Source organism: Cherax quadricarinatus, chromosome 44 (assembly GCF_038502225.1).
Source record: "Cherax quadricarinatus isolate ZL_2023a chromosome 44, ASM3850222v1, whole genome shotgun sequence".
NCBI lineage: Eukaryota > Metazoa > Arthropoda > Malacostraca > Decapoda > Parastacidae > Cherax > Cherax quadricarinatus.
The window spans coordinates 4,428,554-4,456,328 of record NC_091335.1 but is presented as its reverse complement, the minus strand read 5'-3'; the positions used below and the strand labels follow the sequence as shown (position 1 = coordinate 4,456,328).

The 27,775-nt window shown below is 43.7% G+C and overlaps 1 protein-coding gene across 2 annotated transcripts; it reads left to right on the top strand.

The window, feature by feature from the left end:
* Positions 1–264: 264 nt before the first annotated feature.
* On the top strand, positions 265–25,492 carry LOC128697541 (myosin heavy chain, muscle-like). 2 transcript variants are annotated; one of them, XM_070093999.1, is made up of 22 exons: positions 265–377; positions 2,116–2,683; positions 3,407–3,434; positions 5,886–5,988; positions 6,486–6,575; positions 6,691–6,853; positions 7,034–7,137; positions 7,539–7,676; positions 7,839–8,108; positions 8,211–8,381; positions 8,549–8,876; positions 9,064–9,110; positions 9,640–9,727; positions 10,050–10,167; positions 15,105–15,222; positions 17,030–17,503; positions 17,804–18,690; positions 18,915–18,993; positions 21,366–21,611; positions 21,938–22,725; positions 22,823–23,276; positions 23,928–25,492. In XM_070093999.1, the coding sequence occupies exons 2-22, from the start codon at positions 2,176–2,178 to the stop codon at positions 24,495–24,497; spliced, it is 5,772 nt and encodes a 1,923-aa protein (XP_069950100.1). In that variant the 5' UTR covers positions 265–377; positions 2,116–2,175; the 3' UTR covers positions 24,498–25,492. The 2 variants fall into 2 exon arrangements, with proteins under 2 accessions (XP_069950100.1, XP_069950101.1); XM_070094000.1 differs by lacking the exon at positions 265–377 and adding an exon at positions 432–449.
* The last annotated feature ends 2,283 nt before the right edge of the window (positions 25,493–27,775 follow it).

Here is a 27,775-nt window from a genome sequence, read left to right as displayed (position 1 = left end):
AAAAAAAAAAAAAAAAAAAAAAAAAAGAAAGAGGGTGGTGAAAGTATTTATAGATATGGAGAGAGAGGGAGAGAGAGAGAGAGAGAGAGAGAGAGAGAGAGAGAGAGAGAGAGAGAGAGAGAGAGAGAGAGAGAGAGAGAGAGAGAGAGAGAGAGAGAGAGAGAGAGAGAGAGAGAGAGGGAGAGAGAAAGAGAGAAAGAGAGAAAGGGGGTAGGGTTAGCGTGTGTTGTAAGATTTCGTGGCTATTTAGCTGACATAGGTTACCTGGGTCTGCCCGGGCTGACGTCTGCCTCACTGTCACGACGGCTGACCTGCTGAACACAGGCCTCCACACCCGTCACTGTTGTTCAGTGAACTGTCAGCAGTGTTGTTGCTAGGTTAGTAGTGTGTGCTGTCAGCAGTGTTGTTGCTAGGTTAGTAGTGTGAACTGTCAGCAGTGTTGTTGCTAGGTTAGTAGTGTGAACTGTCAGCAGTGTTATTAAGTTAGTTAACGTGTACAGTGACCAAGTTGTTCATTTAGATGTGTTCAGCCAGAGTGTACTCTTCTTTATATGGTTGCAGCTCCTGGTCCCGCCTCCTCGCTAACCGCTACTGACTTTGCTTTCTCTCCTGTTTCGGGAAGCTTGCCGTACCTCTTCTCAAAGCTACGTATGCATACTGCCTCTACCAGTACACTTTCCAGTTCGTTCCTCATCCTGATTACTTTAGGGCTGAAGAAATACTTCCTAACATCCCTCTGACTCATCTGTGTTTTCGTGTTCCTGTTTCCAGTCCGTCTCGTCAATTCCCCTCAGTATTTTGTACGTCGTTATCATATCTTCCCCGAGTCCTCCTGTCCTCCAGTGTCGTCAAGTTGACTTCTCTTAACCTCTCCTCAAAAGTCACACCCCTTAGTTCCCTTAACCTGTTCTAATAGGACATACCTCTTAGTTCCCTTAACCTGTTCTAATAGGACATACCTCTTAGTTCCCTTAACCTGTTCTAATAGGACATACCTCTTAGTTCCCTTAACCTTTCCTTATAGGATATACCCCTTAACTCCGGGACTAGTCTTGTTGCAAACCTTTGCACTTTCTCCAGTTTCTTGACGTGCTTGGCTAGGTGTGGGTTCCACACTGGTGCCGCGTACTCCAGTATGGGCCTGACACACACAGTGTACAGTATGTTTGTTTACGTGTTTATTAATGGATTATGTGCTTGTGTTTGTGTTAAAACACAATTAATTAGTGCTGGTGTTTTTTTGGCGGTACTTTTTATATCGTTCTATGTAACTGCAGTGATATCATTAGAAGTGTTGCAGTGCTTCAATATATCACTGCTAGTAGCAATAATTAGTTACCATTTTGTCCTAGGCATATGTCGATTAGACACTAGACCTGTTGTATATGCGTGTGTGTATGTGTGTGTGTATGTGTGTGTGTATGTGTGTGTGTATGTGTATGTTACCATTTTCCTACGTAGTGGCTCTTCGTGTTACAGCCACTGCAGTGACAACCACTGCGGCGATAGCCACTGCAGTGACAGCCACTGGAGTAACAGCCAGTCGACAGTGAGGTTAGCGCAACATGATATCGGATTCCAAATCCATCAAGACATTCCGACTGACCTTTACCAGGAAGATGACTCTCGTGTGTCTCCTTCCTCCCTCTCTCCCTTCCTTCATGCATCCTTTTCCCCTCCCTCTTCCCCTTCTCTCTCTCTCTCTCTCTCTCTCTCTCTCTCTCTCTCTCTCAACTCCTTCACCTACACAAACGCTCATGAGCCCATCCACCATCCACCGTCCATCATCCACCATCCACCGTCCACCATCCACCTTCCACCTATTCACCTTAAACTTACTGATTCACCTCATGTAGAAACAAAAGGACACATATTGTATGTTAAATATGTGTATTTTGTTATCTCGTGATGCAAACATAAACTATTTAACATGTTTATAAAAGCTCTTAGACGACGTGATTTTGGTTTCACGTTTTTGAAAGTTGTCATAACGAATTCAAAAGTCAATTCTCGTTGTGTGACGCGTGTAATGTATTGTCAGATCAGGAAAAGGTTGCACAAGTTGCTCAGAGTTCACCTTTTGTCTCTAAATCGTCAAAAAGAGTCGCTTTTCAGGAGAAGGAGAGAGGAAGCCTCTTAGTGTTACTTGGAGTCTCGTCAGCGGTACTTGGCAGCATGCCCGGCCACCTCAAGAAGACCTCGGGTTCTGACCCAGACCCCAGCGAGTACCTCTTCATCTCGATGGAGATGAAGATGCAGGATGCTACCAAACCTTACGATGCTAAGAAATCCTGCTGGGTTCCTGATCCCAAGGAAGGGTTCGTCGAAGGTGAGATCTGCGGCACCAAGGGCGACCTAGTCACTGTGGTTGCTGGAGGTGAAACTAAGAACTGGAAGAAGGACCTCGTGCAGCAGGCCAACCCACCTAAGTATGAAAAATGTGAGGACATGTCTAACCTCACCTTCCTCAACGACGCTTCCGTCCTCTACAACCTGAAGTCTCGCTACTTGGCCAATCTCATCTACACCTACTCTGGTCTCTTCTGTATCGCCATCAACCCCTACAAGCGCTACCCCATCTACACCAACCGTGTGGTCAAGATCTACCAGGGCAAGAGGCGTAATGAGGTGCCTCCCCATCTCTTTGCCATTTCTGACGGTGCTTACATGAACATGATACAAGGTGAGTATCACATGGGAATGAATTTCTTTACACTTGCCGGGAGAATAAAACCCCCAATACTGTGACTAAAACGTGTGATGAATGGTTTGAAAAACCGACAAGTTGAAGATTGAGACACTTATGCAGCATATGGGAATCTTTATTCAGGAAACGTTTCGCCGAGACAATGCCTCCGGCGAAACGTTTCCTGAATAAAGATTCCCATATGCTGCATAAGTGTCTCAATCTCCGTGACTAAAACGACTGACAACTCACCCACAAATAAGAGATGAAGCTGGTCGACGTTTCGGTCCCCTCCTGGACCATTATCAGTAACTAGTGAACTCGATAATCATAAGACACGGATTTGAAACCTCGTCTACTACGATTCCCAGTCCCTGTGTTAGCTGTCAAGTACACAATGTAAACACCGTGTAGACGAATACTCTCCCAAAGACCGAAACCCACAGACAGCCAGACCAAAGACCATTTTAAAGACAACTCACATTCAGACCATTACACAGAATTAACATAAACTTATACTAAATTATCCCTGGCAAAATAGTCAGTCAGAATTACGTAACGACGTTCACAATTGCAGAAAAAATTAGCATTATCATATCTAATTTGATATTTAATAATATTTAATTTGATATTTAATTATATTTAATAATATAATGATAATATCACTATTACTAGCATTAAGAGTAATATAAATATTAACTGTACTGTGTTTTCTTGCAGTTTCTGAGAACCAGTCACTGCTCATCACGTAAGATCACAGTTTTTATTGTTATGTAATATATATGGTTTGAAAATAATTATAAATTTGTTTATATGATATAATCTTATATATAATTTCAATATTTAATGTAGTTTGTGCATAAGTTTTTGTCACAGTAACACGGGAAGTATCTGTCATAACAGTGTCTGTCACAGTAACACGGGAAGTATCTGTCATAACAGTGTCTGTCACAGTAACACGGGAAGTATCTGTCATAACAGTGTCTGTCACAGTAACACGGGAAGTATCTGTCATAACAGTGTCTGTCACAGTAACACGGGAAGTATCTGTCATAACAGTGTCTGTCACAGTAACACGGGAAATATCTGCCATAACAGTGTCTGTCACAGTAACACGGGAAATATCTGTCATAACAGTGTCTGTCACAGTAACACGGGAAATATCTGCCATAACAGTGTCTGTCACAGTAACACGGGAAATATCTGTCATAACAGTGTCTGTCACAGTAACACGGGAAATATCTGCCATAACAGTGTCTGTCACAGTAAGGTCCCCTTAAAAATAACTATGGGCATCTTACTGACAAAGAGAATGAAATGTGTTCGATTTTAAATAATTATTTTTCTCTCGGTTTTTACACAGGAAGACACTAATAATATTCCGGTAATTAATTTTTATAGTGGGCCAGAAGAAGATAAATTACGTAACATCACAGTCACTAGTGAAATGGTTGTGAAGCAGATAGACAGACTGAAGCAAAATAAGTCACCGGGTCCTGATGAGGTTTTATCAAGGGTTCTTAAGGAATGCAAAATGGAACTCTGCGAACCATTAACTAATATTTTTAATTTATCTCTTCAAACAGGTGTAGTGTCTGATATGTGGAAGATGGCTAATGTAATTCCTATTTTTAAAACAGGGGACAAGTCGTTACCGTCAAATTACCGCCCAATAAGCCTGACCTCAATTGTAGGCAAATTACTAGAGTCAATTATAGCTGAGATTATAAGAAGCCATCTCGGTAAGCATAGCTTGATTAATGATACTCAGCATGGATTCACAAGAGGCCGGTCTTGTCTAACTAATTTATTAACTTTCTTCAGTAAAGCTTTTGAGGCTGTTGACCACGATAAAGAATTTGATATTATTTACTTAGATTTTAGTAAGGCATTTGATAGAGTTCCACACCAAAGACTGTTGAAGAAAGTAGCAGCTCATGGCATTGGGGGAAGGGTGCTCTCGTGGATTGAATCATGGCTCACAGACAGGAAGCAGAGAGTGTCCATAAATGGGGTTAAATCCGAGTGGGGATCAGTAACGAGTGGCGTTCCACAGGGATCAGTCTTGGGCCCGTTGTTGTTTATAATATATATCAATGATCTTGATGAAGGAATTACTAGTGATATGAGCAAATTCGCCGATGACACGAAGATAGGTAGGATAATTGATTCAAACGTAGATGTTAGGGAACTTCAGGATGATTTAGACAAACTCTACTCTTGGTCAGAAAAGTGGCAGATGCAGTTCAATGTAGATAAATGCAAGGTTCTGAAGTTCGGGAGTGTCCATAACCCTAGCACTTATAAGTTAAATAATGTAGAACTTAGCCATACAGATTGCGAAAAGGACTTGGGGGTTATGGTAAGCAGCAACCTTAAACCAAGACAGCAATGCCTAAGCGTACGTAATAAGGCAAATAGATTACTGGGATTTATATCAAGAAGTGTAAGCAACAGAAGTCCAGAGGTCATACTGCAGCTTTATACATCATTAGTAAGGCCTCACCTAGATTATGCAGCTCAATTCTGGTCTCCATATTACAGAATGGACATAAATTCGTTAGAAAACATTCAGCGTAGGATGACTAAATTAATACATAGCATTAGAAATCTTCCTTATGAAGAAAGATTGAAGACTCTTAAGTTACATTCACTTGTTAGACGAAGAATGAGGGGAGACCTGATCGAAGTGTATAAGTGGAAGATAGGTATTAATAAAGGGGATATTAACAAGGTCTTGAGGATATCTCTCCAAGAGAGAACCCGCAGTAATGGATTTAAATTAGATAAGTTTAGATTTAGGAAGGACATAGGAAAGTATTGCTTGGAAATAGGGTAGTTGATGAGTGGAACAGTCTACCTAGTTGGGTTATTGAGGCTAGGACTTTGGGTAGTTTCAAATTTAGGTTGGATAAGTACATGAGTGGGAGGGGTTGGATTTGAGAGGGACTTGCACATCGGAGCTTGTTTCTTGGGTGGCATTGAAAATTGGGTTGGTCAAATGTTTGTTAGTGGGATGAATTGTAAAGGACCTGCCTAGTATGGGCCAACAGGCCTGCTGCAGTGTTCCTCCTTTCTTATGTTCTTATGTCTGTCACAGTAACACGGGAAGTACATATATCTCAACAGTGTTTGTCACGGCAACAGAGTAACAGAGTGACTATCTCTCACAACAGTATGTTTGTCTCTGCCCCAACAGTGGTGAGTCTGGTGCTGGTAAGACTGAGAACACCAAGATGGCTCTCTCTTACTTCGCCAACATTGGTGCCAACACCAAGAAGAATGAGGAGAAGAAGAAGCAAGTAAGATTATAGTACACACACGCTCATATTAACTTCAAATTTACGAAGTGTATATTTGTTATATCACCTTTTAGTGATTTTTTTGTGCAGAGTGGAAAAATGGAGAGAGAATCCATTCTTGTAATTTATAATATAGTAGCTTAATTGAGATTACCTTTAACTTAAAATAACATATCTACCTTCCTTTCACCCAAGTATCTTACATATTCTTACCATGGATATGAACTTCATCTAATATCTAAATGAACTTCTGTTGACACTTTTGCGTATCCATATGCTCTTGCGTTAACCTCCAAGGGATGGATGCTATGTAAACAATACACCAGCCACTTGCCAACATACTTAATATACTCGTATCTCAATCTTCCTCTAACATAACCTAGGTAAGGAATGTATAATTCTACTCCATTTGTCTCTTGAAGTTAATTTGTATCACTGTTAAGATTTCTTTTGCGAAAACTCTACTTAAAAAAATAATTCTTGCATTGGGACATCAGAACCTGGAGGACCAGATCATCCAGACCAACCCTGTACTGGAGGCCTTCGGTAACGCCAAGACCACCCGTAACGACAACTCCTCCCGCTTCGTAAGTTCGTCTTTCTCTTGTTTACACCTGTTACACGGGGGTGAAATGTTCTTGCTGATAAGAAAATTCGTCTAATTGTCGTTACAACGACCCGTGTTTTGTCTCCCGCACACAGGGTAAGTTCATCCGTATCCACTTCCAACCCAACGGCAAGCTGTCTGGTGCTGATATTGAGGTCTACCTGCTGGAGAAGGCTCGTGTTATCTCCCAACAACCCGCCGAGCGTTCCTACCACATCTTCTACGAGATGATGTCCGACCAGATCAAGAAAATCAAACGTAAGTGTCAATCTTCCAGTGTGCAATCTATTAACAAAGTTACATTCCGTGCAAAATCAAAAATCTTTTAAGCCGCTCGCTTGTTGAAAATTTTCACCATAAACATATTAGTATTAAGTGCAATTTATTTTCATTACTAGAGTGTTGAAGTTAAAGCGATATCACAATCGATTTCTTCAGCTTTATGTCACCTCAGTGATGACATCTACGACTACCACTACGTGTCTCAGGGCAAGGTCACCGTCCCGTCCATTGATGACGCCGAGGACATGCAGTTCTGTCACGTGAGTATGAAGGACATGAAACTCTATCGCGTGATAGCGAAATGACATGAAATTCTGCGAAGTGAGGATAGAGGCACAATATAGTTCTGTAAAGTGGATGTTGAGGAATTAGCTGTCAAATCTGAAGCAGCTGCCTGTTAGACATTACATTAATCATAAACATTAATTTACAACATTTTCTGTGCGATTATTTCCATGGTCTTGTGTAACTTTGTCATCCAAATAACATTAACTAAAAAATCATATGAAAAGTGTAATAAAATCTAAGAGATAAAGTATTTTGAATAAATAATGCATTTTTAGGTAAAAAATAAAGTTTAGTTTTAGTTTAGTTGTCCGAAAAATCGTCAATTACCGTCAGTTTCGGTTATAAGTGTGTTAATCGTTTTTATTTATAACAGGACGCTTTTGATGTGCTAGGCTTCAGTCAGCAGGAGGTCGAGGACGTGTACAGACTCACAGCAGCGGTCATGCACTTCGGGAACATGAGGTTCAAGCAGAGGGGTCGCGAGGAGCAGGCAGAGCCCGACGGTACCGAGGTAATAAAGAAAATTATATTTGAAATGCTCATGGTACGTGGTAATAGGTAATCAGTGGAAAATATTGTCTATTTAAAGTTTTATCTAATTCGTGAACGATGTTAAGATTGTTGGTGAGAGATGAGGGAAGTCCCTCACTTAATCACTTGTTATCTTCCTTAGGTTGGGAATGTTATTGGTAAACTATTGGGCGTTGATGGTAACGACCTGTACAAAAACATTACCAAGCCCAAGATCAGGGTTGGCGCTGAGTTCGTAGCCAAGGGCATGAACGTGGATCAATGTTACTACTCTGTTGGTGCCCTGGCCAAGGCTGTGTTTGACCGGGTCTTCAAGTGGCTGGTGGCCAAGTGTAACCAGACTCTGGAAACTGATTTAAAACGTTCCACGTTTATTGGCGTCCTGGATATCTCGGGCTTCGAAATATTCGATGTAAGAAACAGTATTTTGCAATCAGTATAAAGTACAATTTTGCTTTACATTAAAAAGAAATATACGAAGAGTAATGCAACTTTTCCCATGTATATATTACAGTACAACGGCTTCGAGCAGATCTGCATCAATTTCTGCAACGAGAAGTTGCAGCAGTTCTTCAACCATCACATGTTTGTGCTGGAGCAGGAAGAGTACAAGAGGGAAGGCATCAACTGGGTCTTCGTGGACTTCGGTATGGATCTCCAAGCTTGCATCGAACTCTTCGAGAAGGTAAATATATAAGTCCCCAATCTTCACTGATTACGTCAATGTTGAGTCTTGTGATTATTTACACTGATTTATTCAAGGAATCCATGAAATACTTTCTGAGAAACGAGATACATATTGCGTAAAGAGCTTCGTCATTTTGCTATGAGTATTTCACATCATTCCAACAGAAAATGGGTCTGCTCTCTATCTTAGAGGAAGAGTCCATGTTCCCCAAGACCAGTGACAAGTCCTTCCAGGAGAAGTTGAATGTCAACCATTTAGGCAAGTCCTCTGTGTTTATCAAGCCCAAGCCACCCAAGCCCGGGCAGTCTGAGTCCCACTTCGCCATCGTTCACTACGCTGGTACTGTGAGCTACAACTTGACTGGCTGGCTGGAGAAGAACAAGGATCCCCTCAACGACACCGTCGTCGACCAGCTCAAAAAGTCTTCCAATGAGCTTGTCGTCACAATCTTCCTTGACCATCCTGGACAATCTGGTGGTGGTGACGCTAAAGGTGAGCTCCACAACACAGCCTGCAGGATGCCATTAAAACTTCACAGTATAAACTTATTGTACCTTCAGAAAAAGTAAATGATACTCTCTACGTAAAAATTAAATATGTACAAGTATATAATGACATCATCTTCTAGATATTAGCTTTAACAAAGAGATACTTATGTATATGTGTTATGTTTCCATAGGTGGCAAAAAATCATTGGGATTTAGAACCGTGACTTCCGGATACAGGGTACGTATGGATATAGAGCACGTAGAGATATAAGGTTCGTATGGTTATAGGGTATGTATGGATATAGGGTACGTATGGATATAGGTCACGTATGGATATAGAGCACGTATGGATATAGAGCACGTATGGATATAGAGCACGTATGAATATAGAGCACGTATGGATATAGAGCACGTATGGATATAGAGCACGTATGGATATAGAACACATATGAATATAGAGCATGTATGGGTATAGAGCACGTATGGATATAGAGCACGTATGGATATGGAGCACGTATGGATATAGAGCACGCAAGAATATAGAGCACGTATGGATATAGAGCACGTATGGATATAGAGCACGTATGGATATAAGGTGCATATGCTTCCGTTACACACTGTTGCCTCTCAGTAATAAATCTTCTAGCGGGAAGCTTGAGAATTTTTTCCAAAGTTTGTTATGATTATCCACGAAAGTCTGAATAAATGCGTAACACTGCAAGATTTTAATTAAGAACGATGAATAAACTTTGTCATTGTTCCTGCAGGAGCAGCTCAACAACCTCATGAAGACCCTCAACACTACTCATCCTCACTTCATGCGCTGCATCATTCCCAACGAGACCAAGTCCCCGGGTACGTTATGTCCGGCTTCACGGACGAGGGTTCGCGTACCATAGTTATTATTGCTCGGCATAGCATCACTCAGGGATAGAGACACTTAGGTACAGTGTAAATAAGTTGATTAGACACATGTGCAACATGTGTCTGGGACTGATGAAGTCACCGAAAAGTGGGGAAACGTTTCCACAATAGAGATATCCGAGTGTTTCACATGTGTCTAATTTATCAACTTACATGCAGTCCAGACCATTTAGTAAGAAGAAATGTGTCTCAGTTACAGATGTTGTGACCCATCCACAAGTGAATGTATCCACAACTTATTTGATACCCACAGGTGTGACTGACGCGGCGCTTATCATGCATCAGCTGACCTGTAACGGTGTACTTGAGGGCATCAGGATCTGTCGTAAAGGCTTCCCTAACAGGATGATTTATCCCGACTTTAAGCACCGGTGAGTTTGTTACCTGTTCACTGTTTTGAAGGGGCTGCTGCCTTCACATTGCTATGGAGGGGCTGCTGCCTTCGCATTGCTATGGAGGGGCTGCTGCCTTCACATTGCTATGGAGGGGCTGCTGCCTTCGCATTGCTATGGAGGGGCTGCTGCCTTCACATTACTATGGAGGGGCTGCTGCCTTCGCATTGCTATGGAGGGGCTGCTGCCTTCACATTGCTATGGAGGGGCTGCTGCCTTCACATTGCTATGGAGGGGCTGCTGCCTTCACATTGCTATGGAGGGGCTGCTGCCTTCACATTGCTATGGAGGGGCTGCTGCCTTCACATTGCTATGGAGGGGCTGCTGCCTTCACATTACTATGGAGGGGCTGCTGCCTTCGCATTGCTATGGAGGGGCTGCTGCCTTCGCATTGCTATGGAGGGGCTGCTGCCTTCACATTACTATGGAGGGGCTGCTGCCTTCACATTGCTATGGAGGGGCTGCTGCCTTCACATTGCTATGGAGGGGCTGCTGCCTTCACATTGCTATGGAGGGGCTGCTGCCTTCACATTGCTATGGAGGGGCTGCTGCCTTCACATTGCTATGGAGGGGCTGCTGCCTTCCACATATACTCTTATATCAGATTTCTTCACTCGAATGCAGAATAAAATTAATCCTGGATATCGTAGAAGTAATCACGAAGTGGTCAGTCCCTCAGTCTTGAAAGTAGGTAGTCAGTCCCTCAGTCTTGAAAGTAGGTAGTCAGTCCCTCAGTCTTGAAAGTAGGGGATCAGTCACACAGTCTGGAATGCAGGGGGGGTCAGTCCCACAGTCTTGAAAGTAGGGGCATCAGTCCTTCAGTCTTGAATGTAGGGGGTCAGTCCCGCAGTCTTGAAAGTAGGGGGGTCAGTCCCACAGTCTTAAAAGTAGGGGGGTCAGTCCCACAGTCTTGAAAGTAGGGGGGTCAGTCCCACAGTCTTGAAAGTAGGGGGTCAGTCCCGCAGTCTTGAAAGTAGGGGGGGTCAGTCCCACAGTCTTAAAAGTAGGGGGGTCAGTCCCACAGTCTTGAAAGTAGGGGGGTCAGTCCCACAGTCTTAAAAGTAGGGGGGTCAGTCCCACAGTCTTGAAAGTAGGGGGGTCAGTCCCACAGTCTATGAAGCAGGGGGGTCAGTCCCACAGTCTATAAAGTAGGGGGGTCAGTTCCACAGTCTTGAAAGTAGGGGGGTCAGTCCCACAGTCTTGAAAGTAGGGGGGTCAGTCCCACAGTCTTGAAAGTAGGGGGGTCAGTCCCACAGTCTTGAAAGTACCGGGGTTAGTCCCACAGTCTATAAAGTAGGGGGGGTCAGTCCCACAGTCTTGAAAGTAGGGGGGTCAGTCCCACAGTCTTGAAAGTAGGGGGGTCAGTCCCACAGTCTATAAAATAGGAGGGTCAGTCCCACAGTCTTGAAAGTAGGGGGGTCAGTCCCACAGTCTTGAAAGTAGGGGGGTCAGTCCCATAGTCTTGAAAGTAGGGGGTCAGTTCCACATTCTTGAAAGTAGGGGGGTCAGTCTCACAGTCTTGATAGTAGGGGGGTCAGTCCCACAGTCTTGAAAGTAGGGGGGTCAGTCCCACAGTCTTGAACGTAGGGGGGGCAGTCCTACAGTCTTGGTAGTAGGGGGGTCAGTCCCACAGTCTTGAAAGTAGGGGGGTCAGTCCCACAGTCTATAAAGTAGGGGGGTCTGTCCTACAGTCTTGAAAGTAGGGGGGTCAGTCCCACAGTCTATAAAGTAGGGGGGTCAGTCCTACAGTCTTGAAAGTAGGGGGGTCAGTCCCACAGTCTATGAAGCAGGGGGGTCAGTCCCACAGTCTATAAAGTAGGGGGGTCAGTCCCGCAGTCTCGAAAGTAGGGGGGTCAGTCCCACAGTCTTAAAAGTAGGGGGGTCAGTCCCACAGTCTTGAAAGTAGGGGGGTCAGTCCCACAGTCTATAAAGTAGGGGGGTCAGTCCTACAGTCTTGAAAGTAGGGGGGTCAGTCCCACAGTCTATAAAGTAGGGGGGTCAGTCCCACAGTCTATAAAGTAGGGGGGTCAGTCCCACAGTCTATAAAGTAGGGGGGTCAGTCCCACAGTCTATAAAGTAGGGGGGTCAGTCCTACAGTCTTGGTAGTAGGGGGGTCAGTCCCACAGTCTATAAAGTAGGGGGGTCAGTCCCACAGTCTATAAAGTAGGGGGGTCAGTCCTACAGTCTTGGTAGTAGGGGGGTCAGTCCCACAGTCTATAAAGTAGGGGGGTCAGTCCCACAGTCTATAAAGTAGGGGGGTCAGTCCTACAGTCTTGGTAGTAGGGGGGTCAGTTCCACATTCTTGAAAGTAGGGGGGTCAGTCTCACAGTCTTGATAGTAGGGGGGTCAGTCCCACAGTCTTGAAAGTAGGGGGGTCAGTCCCACAGTCTTGAAAGTAGGGGGGTCAGTCCTACAGTCTTGATAGTAGGGGGGTCAGTCCCATAGTCTTGAAAGTAGGGGGATCAGTCCCACAGTCTATAAAGTAGGGGGGTCAGTCCCACAGTCTTGAAAGTAGGTGGTCAGTCGCTCAGTCTTGAAAGTAGGTGGTCAGTCGCTTAGCCTTGAAAGTTGAGGGGTCAGTCCCACAGTCTATAAAGTAGGGGGTCAGTCCCACAGTCTTGAAAGTAGGGGAGGTCAGTCCCACAGTCTTGAAAGTAGGGGAGTCAGTCCCACAGTCTATGAAGTAGGGGGGGTCAGTCCCACAGTCTTGAAAGTAGGTGGGGGTCAGTCCCACAGTCTTGAAAGTAGGGGGGTCAGTCCCACAGTCTTGAAAGTAGGGGGGTCAGTCCCACAGTCTTGAAAGTAGGGGGGTCAGTCCCACAGTCTTGAAAGTAGGGGGGTCAGTCCCACAGTCTTGAAAGTAGGGGGGTCAGTCCCACAGTCTTGAAAGTAGGGGGGTCAGTCCCACAGTCTTGAAAGTAGGGGGGTCAGTCCCACAGTCTTGAAAGTAGGGGGGTCAGTCCCATAGTCTTGAAAGTAGGGGGGTCAGTCCCACAGTCTTGAAAGTAGGGGGGTCAGTCCCACAGTCTTGAAAGTAGGGGGGTCAGTCCCACAGTCTATAAAGTAGAACTGCAGTACACTTATAACGTGACATAACAAGCCTAAAAACGCATCACGGAAAAAAATACCAGCCACTTACACTTGTAAGTAAGTAAGTAAGTAAATAAGTAAGTAAGTAAGTAAAAACATCAGTTAAATTCCACACTCCTCGAAGAAAATGCTGTAGAATTATGTGACTAAAATCCCCACGTCATTAGGAACTTTTCCCACTTCTCCTGACAAACAAAATCCCAGCGGTTCCTAATTATACAATAGCTTCGATTAAAGTCAAGTATTTCCAGTTAAACTCAACAAAAGTCATCTCTGAGGGAAATTACAGTTATTATTATATATCAAACATCTCTTTTGTAAATAAACATGACAAAAATAAAAGTATTTTAAACCTGAAGATTATATACAGACGGTATATAGAGTGCAAAGTATGTATATAGCTGTATATACACAGGTAGAGGTGAATATCTCTGTATATACAGAAGGAAGGTTGTAAATCTTAGAATATATAACTAGAACTATGTATACCTCAGTGCATGTACACCGAGAGGTGTGTATCTATTTACACGGAGAAGTATACCTTTCTCCGTGTATATTCAGAGGTATATATCAATCAGTTTATATACATCAAGCAGTGTTTATCTCCGAGTATATACAATGAGAGTTAACTTTAATCCATGTCTGATGACTTAGTGTGGTTGACTCTGGTGTTTCCAGCGGAGAGCGACCTTACTGAGCCTCAGTGTGCCCACGACGCTAAGCTTGGGATTACGATGTGCATTTTTAAGCTGAGAGTTTGGCTGGGTGGCGAAGCGGGTGGAATGTAGTGCTGAAGCTTGACTATTATGCTGGTAAAGGCCTCGTCAACTACCTACAGGCGGAGAGATTTTATTTTCTGTGTTATTGGCTTTTGTTATCAAACAAGAGATAGGGCTTCTTTCAGCTTAAATATATTACTATCAGTGTCTCCTCATTCATCGAGTCTATCACGTTTACAGAACCTTGTTAGAGAAGAATTAGTATGTGCAAGAAAGGTATAAAATACCGACAATATGAAAGTTAAGACACATGTGCAACATCTGGATATCTTTATTGTAGTAGACGTTTCGCCATCCAGTGGCTTTATCAATACAGATTCTAGGACATAATAGGAAGACAGTAGAACTATATACAAAAGATGAGGTAATCAGTCCCTCGGCCTTGGAGTTAGTGTTCACAGCATCGTGGTGGAGGAGAGTCTGGAGCAAAGGCAAGAAGACTGGCGCTTTTTATAGGCGTCAGTGAATGGGACGGGCAGCAGACTGCCCTCGTCTGCTGCCCGTCCCATTCACTGACGCCTATAAAAAGCGCCAGTCTTCTTGCCTTTGCTCCAGACTCTCCTCCACCACGATGCTGTGAACACTAACTCCAAGGCCGAGGGACTGATTACCTCATCTTTTGTATATAGTTCTACTGTCTTCCTATTATGTCCTAGAATCTGTATTGATAAAGCCACTGGATGGCGAAACGTCTACTACAATAAAGATATCCAGATGTTGCACATGTGTCTTAACTTTCAAGAATTAGTATGTTAGTGAGATTTGGTCTAAGTCGGACTGAAAGGTTGTTATAAGCTTCTCTCTCCTATGTGCGGGTTATTTGTGTATTGTAAATAAGTTTGAGGAAAATAGAGTAGTACAGATAGGAACTTGAAGAGTATTTGTTCATTATTACGAAATCTGCCATGTAAGGTTTATCTGTGGAGGGAGTAAGAGGGTGAATAGATTAGAGGACGTTGTTTCTGCTAGCTTAAGACTACGTGATAAGTATCTCTGGCGGTTGGGTTTGTGTGGAGATGCCAATGACTCGAAATGATCCTTCCGTAGCTACAAGATCCTGGCCTACAAGGAAATGACACACATCGAGAACGACAAGAAGGCGGCCAGAGCTTGTTTGGAGAAGGCAGGTCTGGACGCAGACCTCTACCGCCTCGGCAACACCAAGGTCTTGAAAAGTAGTCACAATTTGCACCACCTGGATATCCCAACTCCTTCCTTCCTGCCTCTGTACCGATAGTGAACTACTTCGGTTGTTCTATCGAAATGAAAAGTATTTCCGAGCTTGATACAACTCCAGAGAGCATGCTACTCTTATGAAATGTTGCAGCGCCCTACTTTCACTTCCAACTCTTCCTATTCTGAAGGTGGAAGGTGGAGTGACATCGACACTACTGGCGAAAGGTCACTAGTATTTATATTTAGGATAGCTTTACTGGATACGTTGCTTCCCTGTGACCTTGTTTACTTAGTGATCAAGGTCCCAGAACCAAAACATATCCAATAAAGATGCTATAAGTATAAGCACTAGTGACCTTACTGTCGTGTGTTGCGAGATCTTCACCTCTAGTGTTTATTTCATCCCCAGGGAGTGACTCTCCCATCGTACTGTTATGCTTCTTACACGATCTTACCTGAAGATTAAGACACATGTACAACAGTTGGGTATCTTTATTGAGGAAACGTTTCGCTTAACACAGTAGACTTCTTCAGTCAAATACAAAGGGAACACTAGTGATGAAATAAAAATGATGTAATCAGTCCATCAGCCTCGGAGAAGAGCTCACCTCCTTGGAGCTGAACTCTTCTCCATGCTGAGGAACTGACCACAAATATTTCTTCTCCAAGGTTGATGGACTGATTGCCTCATATTTATTTCATTACTACTGCTCCCTTTGTATTTGACTGAAGAAGCCCATAGGCGAAACGTTTCACCAATAAAGATACTCAACGGCTGCACATGTGTCTTAATCTTCAACTTCTCGGTATTTTGTACCATTGTCAACAATACAATCTTACCTGCATGACTGAGTGAAGATCACACCAGTGATGATCTTGTTAGTGATGAATTACTTCATCTGGTGACCAGATCACCAGTAGTCATGATGCATGAGCCTGACCTTCATACCATCTCAATATGAAATTGAAAGATCCACTTTATAGGTGATTCCATAACTTGCGTATTTTGCATGACGTTTGTACTCGCTTCTTTTAATGCAGTTCAAAGAAATCCGTCAGCCGTGGATGATTTAAAATATATATTATTTTTCGTGTGGTTGATATCTTATTGGTGTATGTTGGTTTTCTACAATAAAACCGCGACTGACCTAGATCAGTGACCCCTTACTGAGGATTCAGTAAGGGGTCACTGATCTAGTTTTGATGTAGTTTTGAAAGTCTTGTCCAGCCGTGACTCTGTTAACACAGTGACTAACGTTAGAGGAGAATTCGCTTTCGTGAGATCAGATCCCACATACCACAATGACTAACGTTAGAGGAGAATTCGCTTTCGTGAGATCAGATCCTATGTGCGTCTCGCCAGTAGTTTAAAGAAATATTTCCCTCGTTCTTAGGTTATATTTCTCTAACCACGGGTATGATGTGTTTCACAGACTACATTCTTCCGCACGCTTGTTCGATTCTGTTTTGCTCATGAACGAGGTCATGCCTTGTCATCTAATACAGTTAAATTTTGCTTTCCACTGATACGTTGATAATTTATTCGTTGTTCGCGGATATCTACATTCAGGTAGTTCATCTAAATTAAAATAAAAAGACTTTTCAGTGTATATTGTTGTCAGCACTTAGAGCCAGTGTTACTGACAAGTGTTCTCAAACAAGCAACAACACTTTAGAGAGGAAACATTGACTACATTTCGGTCCATTGTAAATCAATGTCAAAGTGTTATACAAAGTGTGGATTGTTTACGAATTGTTCCAGCCATGGTACTGTAAGTTTTATTCTTCACCGGCAGGTGTTCTTCCGTGCTGGTGTCTTGGCCACTCTGGAGGAGATCCGGGGTGACCACCTCACTAAGATCATCTCGTGGATACAGTCATGGGTTCGGGGATACATCGGCCGACAGGGCTTCAAGAAACTTCAGGAACAACGAACTGCACTTCTCCGAGTGCAGCACAGCCTGCGGAGGTTCCTGAAGGTGCGCGCCTGGTCCTGGTTCCTCCTCTGGCAGAAGGTGAAGCCTCTGCTCAACGTCACCCGCGTCGAAGATGAGATGAGAGCCCTTGAGGAGAAAGCTACTAAAGCTCAGGAAGACTACGAGAGGGAGTTGAAACTTCGTCAGGAATCTGAGGCGGCGAATCTTACCCTCCTTCAGGAGAAGAGCAACCTCCTCCTTGCTCTTGAGTCAAGCAGAAGCAGTATGACCCAGTTTACCGAGACACAAACTAAGTTGCATGCTGAGAAGGCTGAACTTGAGGCTCTGCTGGCAGTAAGTACACCAATGAAGTTGGTCTTATTATTTTCTTTCTAAAATAGTAAGACATAAGCCTCCAAATACCTAATAATTCGCTACATAACCATCAAGTCACTGTAAATATCTTGACTCTTCATAGATATGATAATCGCATTGTCTCTTAAATTATTAACTTTATAGGTGAAACTCCTGTAAATGCAAATGATAATAAAAATTACACATATAACCCGCACAAGAGAGAGAGAAGCTTCTCTCTTCTATGTGCGGGTTATTTGTGTATTGTTCCAGTTACTGTACTGTATTTTCATGATCCAGGAAACTACGGAACGACTGCAGAATGAAGAGGCGGCCCGCAGCGAGCTCTCTCATAGGAAGAAGTCCACCGACCAGGAGGTTACCAACCTGAAGAAGGAAGTAGAGAATCTGGAGCTAAAAATTCAGAAACTAGAGCAGGAGAAGGCGAGCAAGGACCACCAAATTCAAACTTTAAATGAAGAGATCGCTCACCAAGAAGAAATGATCAACAAGGTGAACAAAGAGAAGAGACACTTGCAGGAGTGCAATCAAAAAACCGCCGAGGACGCTCAGAGTGTTGAGGACAAATGTAACCACCTCAACAAAGTTAAGGTGAAACTCGAGCAAACACTTGATGAGCTTGAAGACTCCCTCGAGCGCGAGAAGAAGCACCGAATTGATATCGAGAAGTCCAAGAGGAAAGCTGAGGGTGACCACAAGCTCACACAAGAAGCTGTTTCTGACTTGGAACGAAGCAAGAGGGAGTTAGAACAGGCCATAGAGCGCAAGGATAAGGAATTTTCAACTCTGGTGAGCAAGCTGGAGGACGAGCAAGGCCTTGTCTCCAGAGTTCAGAGGCAGGTCAAGGAGCTGCAGTCCCGCATTGAAGAACTCGAGGAAGAAGCTGAACACGAGCGCCAAGCTCGCGCCAAGGCTGAAAAGGCGAAGAGTGAATTAGCCCGAGAACTGGACGACCTCGGGGAGCGTCTGGAGGAGGCTGGGGGAGCCACCGCTGCTCAGATCGAACTCAACAAGAAACGCGAAGCTGAGCTGCTGAAGCTTCGAAGAGACCTTGAAGAATCCACCATCCAGCACGAGTCCTCCCTAGCACTCCTGCGCAAGAAGCACCATGATGCTGTGACGGAGATGGCGGAGCAAATAGAATTCCTAAATAAGACGAAGGCTAGGTAAGGCAATGTGTAGTTGAAACTGGCTGGGTTAGATTTATTAACTCATATTCACACAAAATGAAGCATAAAGACCTTAATTCCCAATTACCTCCCCTCTAACACTCCAGCACTTGTCCTCCCGTCAGTATATTAATCACATTCACCAGAGTTTCAATAATCTTAAGTATTCCTCTGTGATTCTAAGGCTTTTCCAGCGTAAGGAAAAAACGTTTTTACTTCAGGAACGAGAGGGACAAAGCTGCCTTGAAGCGTGAAGCTGATGATGCCAAGGCTTCCCTGGACAACCTCGCTCGCGATAAGGTCAGATTAATTGCCTTTAATTACAGAACCTGTAGAGTAAACTACAGGGGGAATTTATTCATATTTCTTTAGGTTTCAAAGTAATTTTTTTTTTGAAAGAGCAGTTCTAATATTAATTTTTAATTTAAAGGTAAAAAATGATTTACGTGAAGTGGAAAAAAATTATGGTTATGGTGTCCTCTCTGTGAGAGAGATTTTAATAATCATCTAAGAACCATTCTCGAAGTGTTGTTCCAGGGTTTTCTCTCTCTCTCTCTCTCTCTCTCTCTCTCTCTCTCTCTCTCTCTCTCTCTCTCTCTCTCTCTCTCTCTCTTGTACAATATTGTTCTACACTGTCCCAGGTGATCCATTGCAGTGTATTACCACTTTTAGCATTGTTGTTTCATTGTTCTCACATTGTTCTCACATTGTTCTCACATTGTTCTCACATTGTTTTCCCATTGTTCTCCCATTGTTCTCACATTGTTCTTACATTGTTCTCACATTGTTCTCCCATTGTTCTCCCATTGTTCTTACATTGTTCTCCCATTGTTCTCCCATTGTTCTCTCATTGTTCTCCCATTGTTCTCCCATTGTTATCACATTGTTCTCACATTGTTCTCACATTGTTCTCACATTGTTCTCACATTGTTCTCTCATTGTTCTCCCATTGTTCTCCCATTGTTCTCCCATTGTTCTCTCATTGTTCTCTCATTGTTCTCACATTGTTCTCACATTGTTCTCACATTGTTCTCACATTGTTCTCACATTGTTCTCACATTGTTCTCCCATTGTTCTCACATTGTTCTCGCATTGTTCTCACATTGTTCTTACATTGTTCTCACATTGTTCTCCCATTGTTCTCCCATTGTTCTTACATTGTTCTCCCATTGTTCTCCCATTGTTCTCCCATTGTTCTCTCATTGTTCTCCCATTGTTCTCCCATTGTTCTCCCATTGTTCTCTCATTGTTCTCCCATTGTTCTCTCATTGTTCTCCCATTGTTCTCCCATTGTTCTCCCATTGTTCTCCCATTGTTCTCACATTGTTCTCACATTGTTCTCATATTGTTCTCACATTGTTCTCACATTGTTCGCACATTGTTCTCACATTGTTCTCCCATTGTTCTCACATTGTTCTCACATTGTTCTCACATTGTTCTCTCATTGTTCTCACATTGTTCTCACATTGTTCTCACATTGTTCTCACATTGTTCTCACATTGTTCTCCCATTGTTCTCACATTGTTCTCCCATTGTTCTCATTTTGTTCTTACATTGTTCTCACATTGTTCTCACATTGTTCTTCTATTGTTCTCCCATTGTTCTCACATTGTTATCACATTGTTCTCACATTGTTCTCGCATTGTTCTCTCATTGTTCTCACATTGTTCTTCCATTGTTCTCCCATTGTTCTCTCATTGTTCTCACATTGTTCTTCTATTGTTCTCCCATTGTTCTCACATTGTTCTCACATTGTTCTCACATTGTTCTCACATTGTTCTCACATTGTTCTCTCATTGTTCTCACATTGTTCTCTCATTGTTCTCACATTGTTCTCACATTGTTCTTCTATTGTTCTCCCATTGTTCTCACATTGTTCTCACATTGTTCTCACATTGTTCTCACATTGTTCTCACATTGTTCTCTCATTGTTCTCACATTGTTCTCTCATTGTTCTCACATTGTTCTCACATTGTTCTTCTATTGTTCTTCTATTGTTCTCACATTGTTCTCACATTGTACTCCCATTGTTCTCACATTGTTCTCCCATTGTTCTCACATTGTTCTTCTATTGTTCTCCCATTGTTCTCACATTGTTCTTCTATTGTTCTCCCATTGTTCTCACATTGTTCTTCTATTGTTCTCACATTGTTCTCACATTGTTCTCACATTGTTCTCACATTGTTCTCACAGTGTTCTCACATTGTTCTCACATTGTTCTCACATTGTTCTTCTATTGTTCTTCTATTGTTCTCACATTGTTCTCACATTGTTCTCACATTGTTCTCACATTGTTCTCACATTGTTCTCACATTGTTCTTCTATTGTTCTTCTATTGTTCTCCTATTGTTCTCACATTGTTCTCACATTGTTCTCACATTGTTCTCTCATTGTTCTCACATTGTTCTTCTATTGTTCTTCTATTGTTCTCACATTGTTCTCACATTGTTCTCACATTGTTCTCACATTGTTCTCACATTGTTCTCACATTGTTCTCACATTGTTCTCACATTGTTCTCACATTGTTCTCACACTGTAGTTAGTCAAACCTCTCACATTTCCACATATTTTTTTCTTAAATAAGCTTATCGTGTATTATTGCGAATGTAATTTTAGTTATTATAAGGCGCACAGCACGACTCATTATAGAGTCTCATTCCTGATAATTTTAGGGAGCGGCTGATAAAAGTTGCAAGCAGCTTCAGAACGAAGCGACAGAGATACAAGCCAGGCTTGACGAAGCCAACCGCACTCTGAACGACTACGATGCTGCCAAGAAGAAGCTTACTCTAGAGAACGCTGATCTTCTGCACCAACTTGAAGAGGCGGAGAACCAAGTTGGTCAGCTGTCTAAGCTGAAACTCTCCCTTACGAACCAGCTGGAGGACACACAGAAGCTGGCTGATCAGGAAAGTAGGGTAAGATGTGCTCTTGATGCGTCTCTTGTTACTGACTCGATCTTCGTTACTGATCTGGTCTTGCTAATTATACAATAGTGTGAAAATATAGGATAGTGAACCCAACGCTGACAAAAACATTGATTCAGTATCATTGCGGAACATTTGGTGTCAGGTCCCACTGTGATCTGAAGACTTCCATCAGCTGTGCTCACTCCTATTGTGACAACACCAGGTGATATGGCGAACCGATACTGAGTCCAAGTCATTGTTAATGGCGGGTTTCTATCTTATAATGATATATCGAAAGTAGGAAAAAAAAACAACTAACTTCTTATCTTTCACAGGAGCGGGCGACGATACTTGGCAAGCTGCGTAACTTGGAGCATCATATTGATGGTCTCCGAGAGCAACTGGACGATGAGGCCGCAGCCAAGGCTGACCTCCAGCGGATTCTGTCCAAGGCTAATGCCGAGGCCTTGATGTGGCGCTCGAAGTACGAGTCTGAAGGTATTACCCGCGCCGAGGAATTGGAGGCAGCCCGTATGAAACTTTCTGCCCGACTTGAAGAAGCCGAATCCCAGATTGAGCAGCTGAGTGTCAAGAATATGCAACTGGAGAAGAGTAAACAAAGAGTTTGTGCCGAGCTTGGAGACATGCAGAGTGCAGCTGAACGCGCCCAGTCTCTGGCCAGCGCTGCTGAGAAGAAACAGAAAAACTTCGATAGAATAATTGGTGAGTGGAAGTTGAAGGTGGATGATCTTTCCGCCGAACTGGACGCCTCTCAGAAGGAGTGTCGTAATTATTCAACTGAACACTTTCGCATCAAGGCTGCGTATGAGGAAACCCTTGATACTGTTGACGCAGTGCGCCGTGAGAATAAGAGCCTGTCTGAGGAGGTTAAAGACCTAGTGGATCAGATCGGCGAGGGTGGTCGATCCCTTCATGAATATCACAAGACAATCAAACGTCTCGAGATTGAGAAGGAGGAGCTTCAGTCTGCTCTTGAAGAAGCTGAAGCGGCTCTTGAACAAGAGGAGAACAAAGTGCTTCGTTGTCAACTTGAGCTCGGTCAAGTCAAACAAGAGATTGACAGACGCATCAGCGAGAAGGAGGAGGAGTTTGAGAACACACGGTAAGTTGTTTGTGCACACGAAGGAAACTTGATACGAATGAAAATTTATCTTATAAGTAAAGTATAACTTATTCAACCTCTTTTATTTAATTTCTAGGAAATGCCACCAGCGCGCTATAGATTCCATCCAGGCGTCCCTTGAAGCCGAAGCCAAGAGCAAGGCGGAAGCTCTTCGTCAGAAGAAGAAGTTGGAGTCTGACATCAAGGAACTGGAGATCACCCTCGAGCACTCCAACAAGGCCAACAGCGATTTACAGAAGCACATCAAGAAACTCCAGACTGAGCTGAAGGATCAGCAGAGTCTTCTCGAGGACGAACACAGAGTCGCCTCAGAGTACCGGGAGCAGTATGGTATTTCAGAGAGACGCGCTAATGCTCTGCATGTGGAACTGGAGGAGTCCAGAGCACTGCTGGAACAGTCTGATCGAGGCCGCCGTTACGCTGAGTGTGAGCTCAGTGACTGTCAGGAGCAACTATGCACAGTCTCTTCCCAGAACAGTTCCCTCATTGTGGTCAAGAGAAAACTGGAGAGTGAGCTACAGACCACTCATGTAAGAATAACTCATTTTTTACCTATTTAAAAGTTATAATAATAATCTGGAAATATTTTTGATATTAAATACAAGAATTTTCTAGGGTTGTTTATCATATTTCATCGTTTTCCTGGGATATTCACTTGTGAGCTTCAGACGCCTGTGATCACAGGCAAGAGTATAGCAAGAGTATAGCCACTGAACTAGTTGAATGGCTGTACACTTACCTGTAACTAGGATAAAATGGTTATAACTTTAACCATAATTTTTAAATGAGTGGAGGGGTAAGTAAGCGGAAGGTCTCGGTCAGATGACCAAAAGCTCCAACGGCTGGTCATCATCTATGACCCGCGTCAGGAAGCACTTGCCCTGTTTCCTGACAAACCTAACTTAACACTTACCAGTGTTCACAGGCATCTGGGGATCACTTCTTAAGTGAATATTCCAGAAAAAACGATGAAAAAAATATGATTAATTAAAAAAATTAATTTGTTAAAAGTAATGAATGTGATTTATATATAAAGGGAAAACAGTATCCACAATTCGACAAAACATGTACAACATTTCCGTACCTTTACTGTCTGCAATAAAGATACTTAGGTGTTGCAAATGTGGCCCAGGTGATATACATAATTTACTATAATTTTGCGTTCCATCTGTTTTCCAAAGGCTGACCTGGACGAGATGTTGAGTGAGGCCAAGAACTCCGAGGAGAAGGCTAAGAAGGCCATGGTTGACGCCGCCCGCCTGGCTGATGAACTCCGCGCTGAGCAGGAACACGCCCAGACCCAGGAGAAGTTGCGCAAAGGTCTTGAGGTAACTGTTAAGGAACTACACTCCCGCCTAGAAGAGAGCGAGAACAATGCTGTGAAGAACGGTAAGAAGGCTGTGGGGAAGCTGGAGCTTCGCGTTCACGAGCTGGAAGGTCAACTGGATGATGAAGCACGTCGTCACGCCGACGCTCAGAAGAACCTGAGGAAGTGTGAGAGGCGCATCAAGGAGCTCACCTTCCAGGCTGATGAAGACAAGAAGAACCACGAGAAGATGCAGGACCTTGTTGACAAGCTGCAACAGAAGATCAAGACCTACAAGCGCCAGATCGAGGAGGCTGAAGAAATCGCCGCTCTCAACTTGGCCAAATACCGCAAAGCCCAACAAGAACTTGAAGAGGTGGAAGAACGTAGTGGTAGTGGTGGTGGTGTCCCCGCTGTCCAGACAGCCACTAACCTGCTGGTGTAACAACCAAAGACACTTCATTTCTATTACACGTCACTACCTCATGTTTAACACTTTTAGGTTCGTACCTGTGAATTCCGACAAGGGAAACGAGAGTATGTGTATGTACCGGACAATACTGCCGGGCTGAGGTCTCCACCCCATGGGAGACCTTCCAGTACTTGAAGGTCTCCACCCCATGAGAGACCTTATAGTACTGGAAGGTCCCCACCCCATGAGAGACCTTGCAGTACTGGAAGGTCCTCACCCCATGAGAAACTTTCCAGTACTTGAAGATCCCCACCCCATGAGAGACCTTCCAGTACTTGAAGGTCTCCACCCCATGAGAGACCTTCCAGTACTGAAAGGTCCCCACCCTATGAGAGACCTTCCAGTACTTGAAGGTCCCCACCCCATGAGAGACCTTCCAGTACTTGAAGGTCCCCACCCCATGAGAGACCTTCCAGTACTTGAAGGTCCCCATCCCATGAGAGACCTTCCAGTACTTGAAGGTCCCCACCCCATGAGAGACCTTGCAGTACTGGAAGGTCCCCACCCCATGAGAGACCTTCCAGTACTTGAAGGTCCCCATCCCATGAGAGACCTTCCAGTACTTGAAGGTCCCCACCCCATGAGAGACCTTGCAGTACTGGAAGGTCCCCACCCCATGAGAGACCTTCCAGTACTGGAAGGCTCCCAGATCCAACTTCATTATGTCCTCCAGAGTTATTTACAATCAAATTTCTTCTTCAAAAAGAATCCTCTTAAACAGATTATAAACAAGAATAAGTGTTCTTTTTTACTATATTAAGCATGTATCAGTGTCACTCTTGTCTTAAAAATAATAAAAAAAAGCATCAAGAAGCGCAATGTTACCAATAACATGTTATGTATCCGGGCCAAGTGTCACTGTTGTTTACCTGTGTTTAGTAATTAATTAGCAAAGATGTTTTCTTTACTCAGGTACCAAATAATTTTGTTTATTTAAACATTATTAATAAAGTATTACCTCTTCTTAAACAAGAAAGTCTCAGTATCCTTTAACAGAATGTTATTAAACTGCGTCATACACTATATGTATAATTGTGTGTATAACTGTATACATAGAGTCACAGAGGAAGTTGAATGATAGCTCTAGGCCTTGCGTGTTGCAATCTGCCCGAAACTCCTACTCTTTTCCTGCAACATTGCAAGCTTTTTGTGTTGGTTGCAACACGAAAGGCCTCTCTCTCTCTCTCTCTCTCTCTCTCTCTCTCTCTCTCTCTCTCTCTCTCTCTCTCTCTCTCTCTCTCTCTCTCTCTCTCTCTCTCTCTCTCTCTCTCTCTCTCTCTCTCTCTCTCTCTCTCTCTCTCTCTCTCTCTCTCTCTCTCTCTCTCTCTCTCTCTCTCTCTCTCTCTCTCTCTCTCTCTCTCTCTCTATATATATATATATATATATATATATATATATACATATATATGGATATATATATATATATATATATATATATATATATATATATATATATATATATATATATATATATATATATATATATATATATGTGTGTGTGTGTGTGTGTGTGTGTGTGTGTACGACGTGAGGTGTAAGATAGGTTAGAAGTAGTAGTAGTAGTAGTAGTAGTAACAGTAGTAGTGATAAGAGTTAAGGATCAGTCTTAATGACACCCGGGGGTCAATAGATCTTAACCCGCCCATTACCCATAATAATAATAATATTAACCACTTTAAGCTGATTGTTGAGGTGTCTCCAAGGCAACAAGAATGGCACTGACGTGAGTGTGGATGTGCTGGCACCCACATTATGGGTGCCAAGGCAACAAGAATGGCACTGACGTGAGTGTGGATGTGCTGGCACCCACATTATGGGTGCCAAGGCAACAAGAATGGCACTGACGTGAGTGTGGATGTGCTGGCACCCACATTATGGGTGCCAAGGCAACAAGAATGGCACTGACGTAAGTGTGGGTGTGCTGGCACATTATGGGTTCCAAGGCAACAAGAATGGCATTGGCGTGAGTGTGGATGTGCTGGCACCCATATTATGAGTGCCAAGGCAACAAGAATGGCACTGACGTGAGTGTGGACGTGCTGGCACCCACATTATGGGTGCCAAGGCAACAAGAATGGCACTGACGTGAGTGTAAATGTGCTGGCACCCACATTATGGGTTCCAAGGAAACAAGAATGGCATTGGCGTGAGTATGGATGTGCTGGCACCCACGTTATGGGTGCCAAGGCAACAAGAATGGCACTGACGTGAGTGTGGATGTGCTGGCACCCACATTATGGGTGCCAAGGCAACAAGAATGGCACTGACGTGAGTGTGGATGTGCTGGCACCCACATTATGGGTGCCAAGGCAACAAGAATGGCACTGACGTAAGTGTGGGTGTGCTGGCACATTATGGGTTCCAAGGCAACAAGAATGGCATTGGCGTGAGTGTGGATGTGCTGGCACCCATATTATGAGTGCCAAGGCAACAAGAATGGCACTGACGTGAGTGTGGACGTGCTGGCACCCACATTATGGGTGCCAAGGCAACAAGAATGGCACTGACGTGAGTGTAGATGTGCTGGCACCCACATTATGGGTTCCAAGGAAACAAGAATGGCATTGGCGTGAGTATGGATGTGCTGGCACCCACATTATGGGTGCCAAGGCAACAAGAATGGCACTGACGTAAGTGTGGGTGTGCTGGCACATTATGGGTTCCAAGGCAACAAGAATGGCACTGACGTGAGTGTGGATGTGCTGGCACCCACATTATGGGCGCCAAGGCGACAAGAATGGCACTGGCGTGAGTGTGAATGTGCTGGCACCCACATTATGGGCGCCAAGGCAACAAAAATGGCACTGACGTGAGTGTGGGCATGCTGGCACCCATATTATGGGTGCCAAGCCAACAAGAATGGCATTGACGTGAGTGTGGGTGTGCCGTCACCCACATTATGGGTGCCAAGGCAACAAAAATGGCACTGACGTGAGTGTGGGCATGCTGGCACCCACATTATGGGTGCCAAATCAACAAGAATGGCATTGACGTGAGTGTGGGTGTGCCGGCACCCACATTATGGGTGCCAAGGCAACAAAAATGGCACTGACTTAAGTGTGGGTGTGCTGGCACCCACATTATGGGTGCCAAGACAACAATAATGGCACTGGCGTAAGTGTGGTGGCACCCACGGTAGAGGTGCCAAGACATTCTTCCGCCTTCCATCTCAAACTTATACTGAAAATAGAATTTACTGAGCTAAGGCGAGGGTGGGGAATGAGAGGCAGGGAGAGAGAGGCACAAGATAG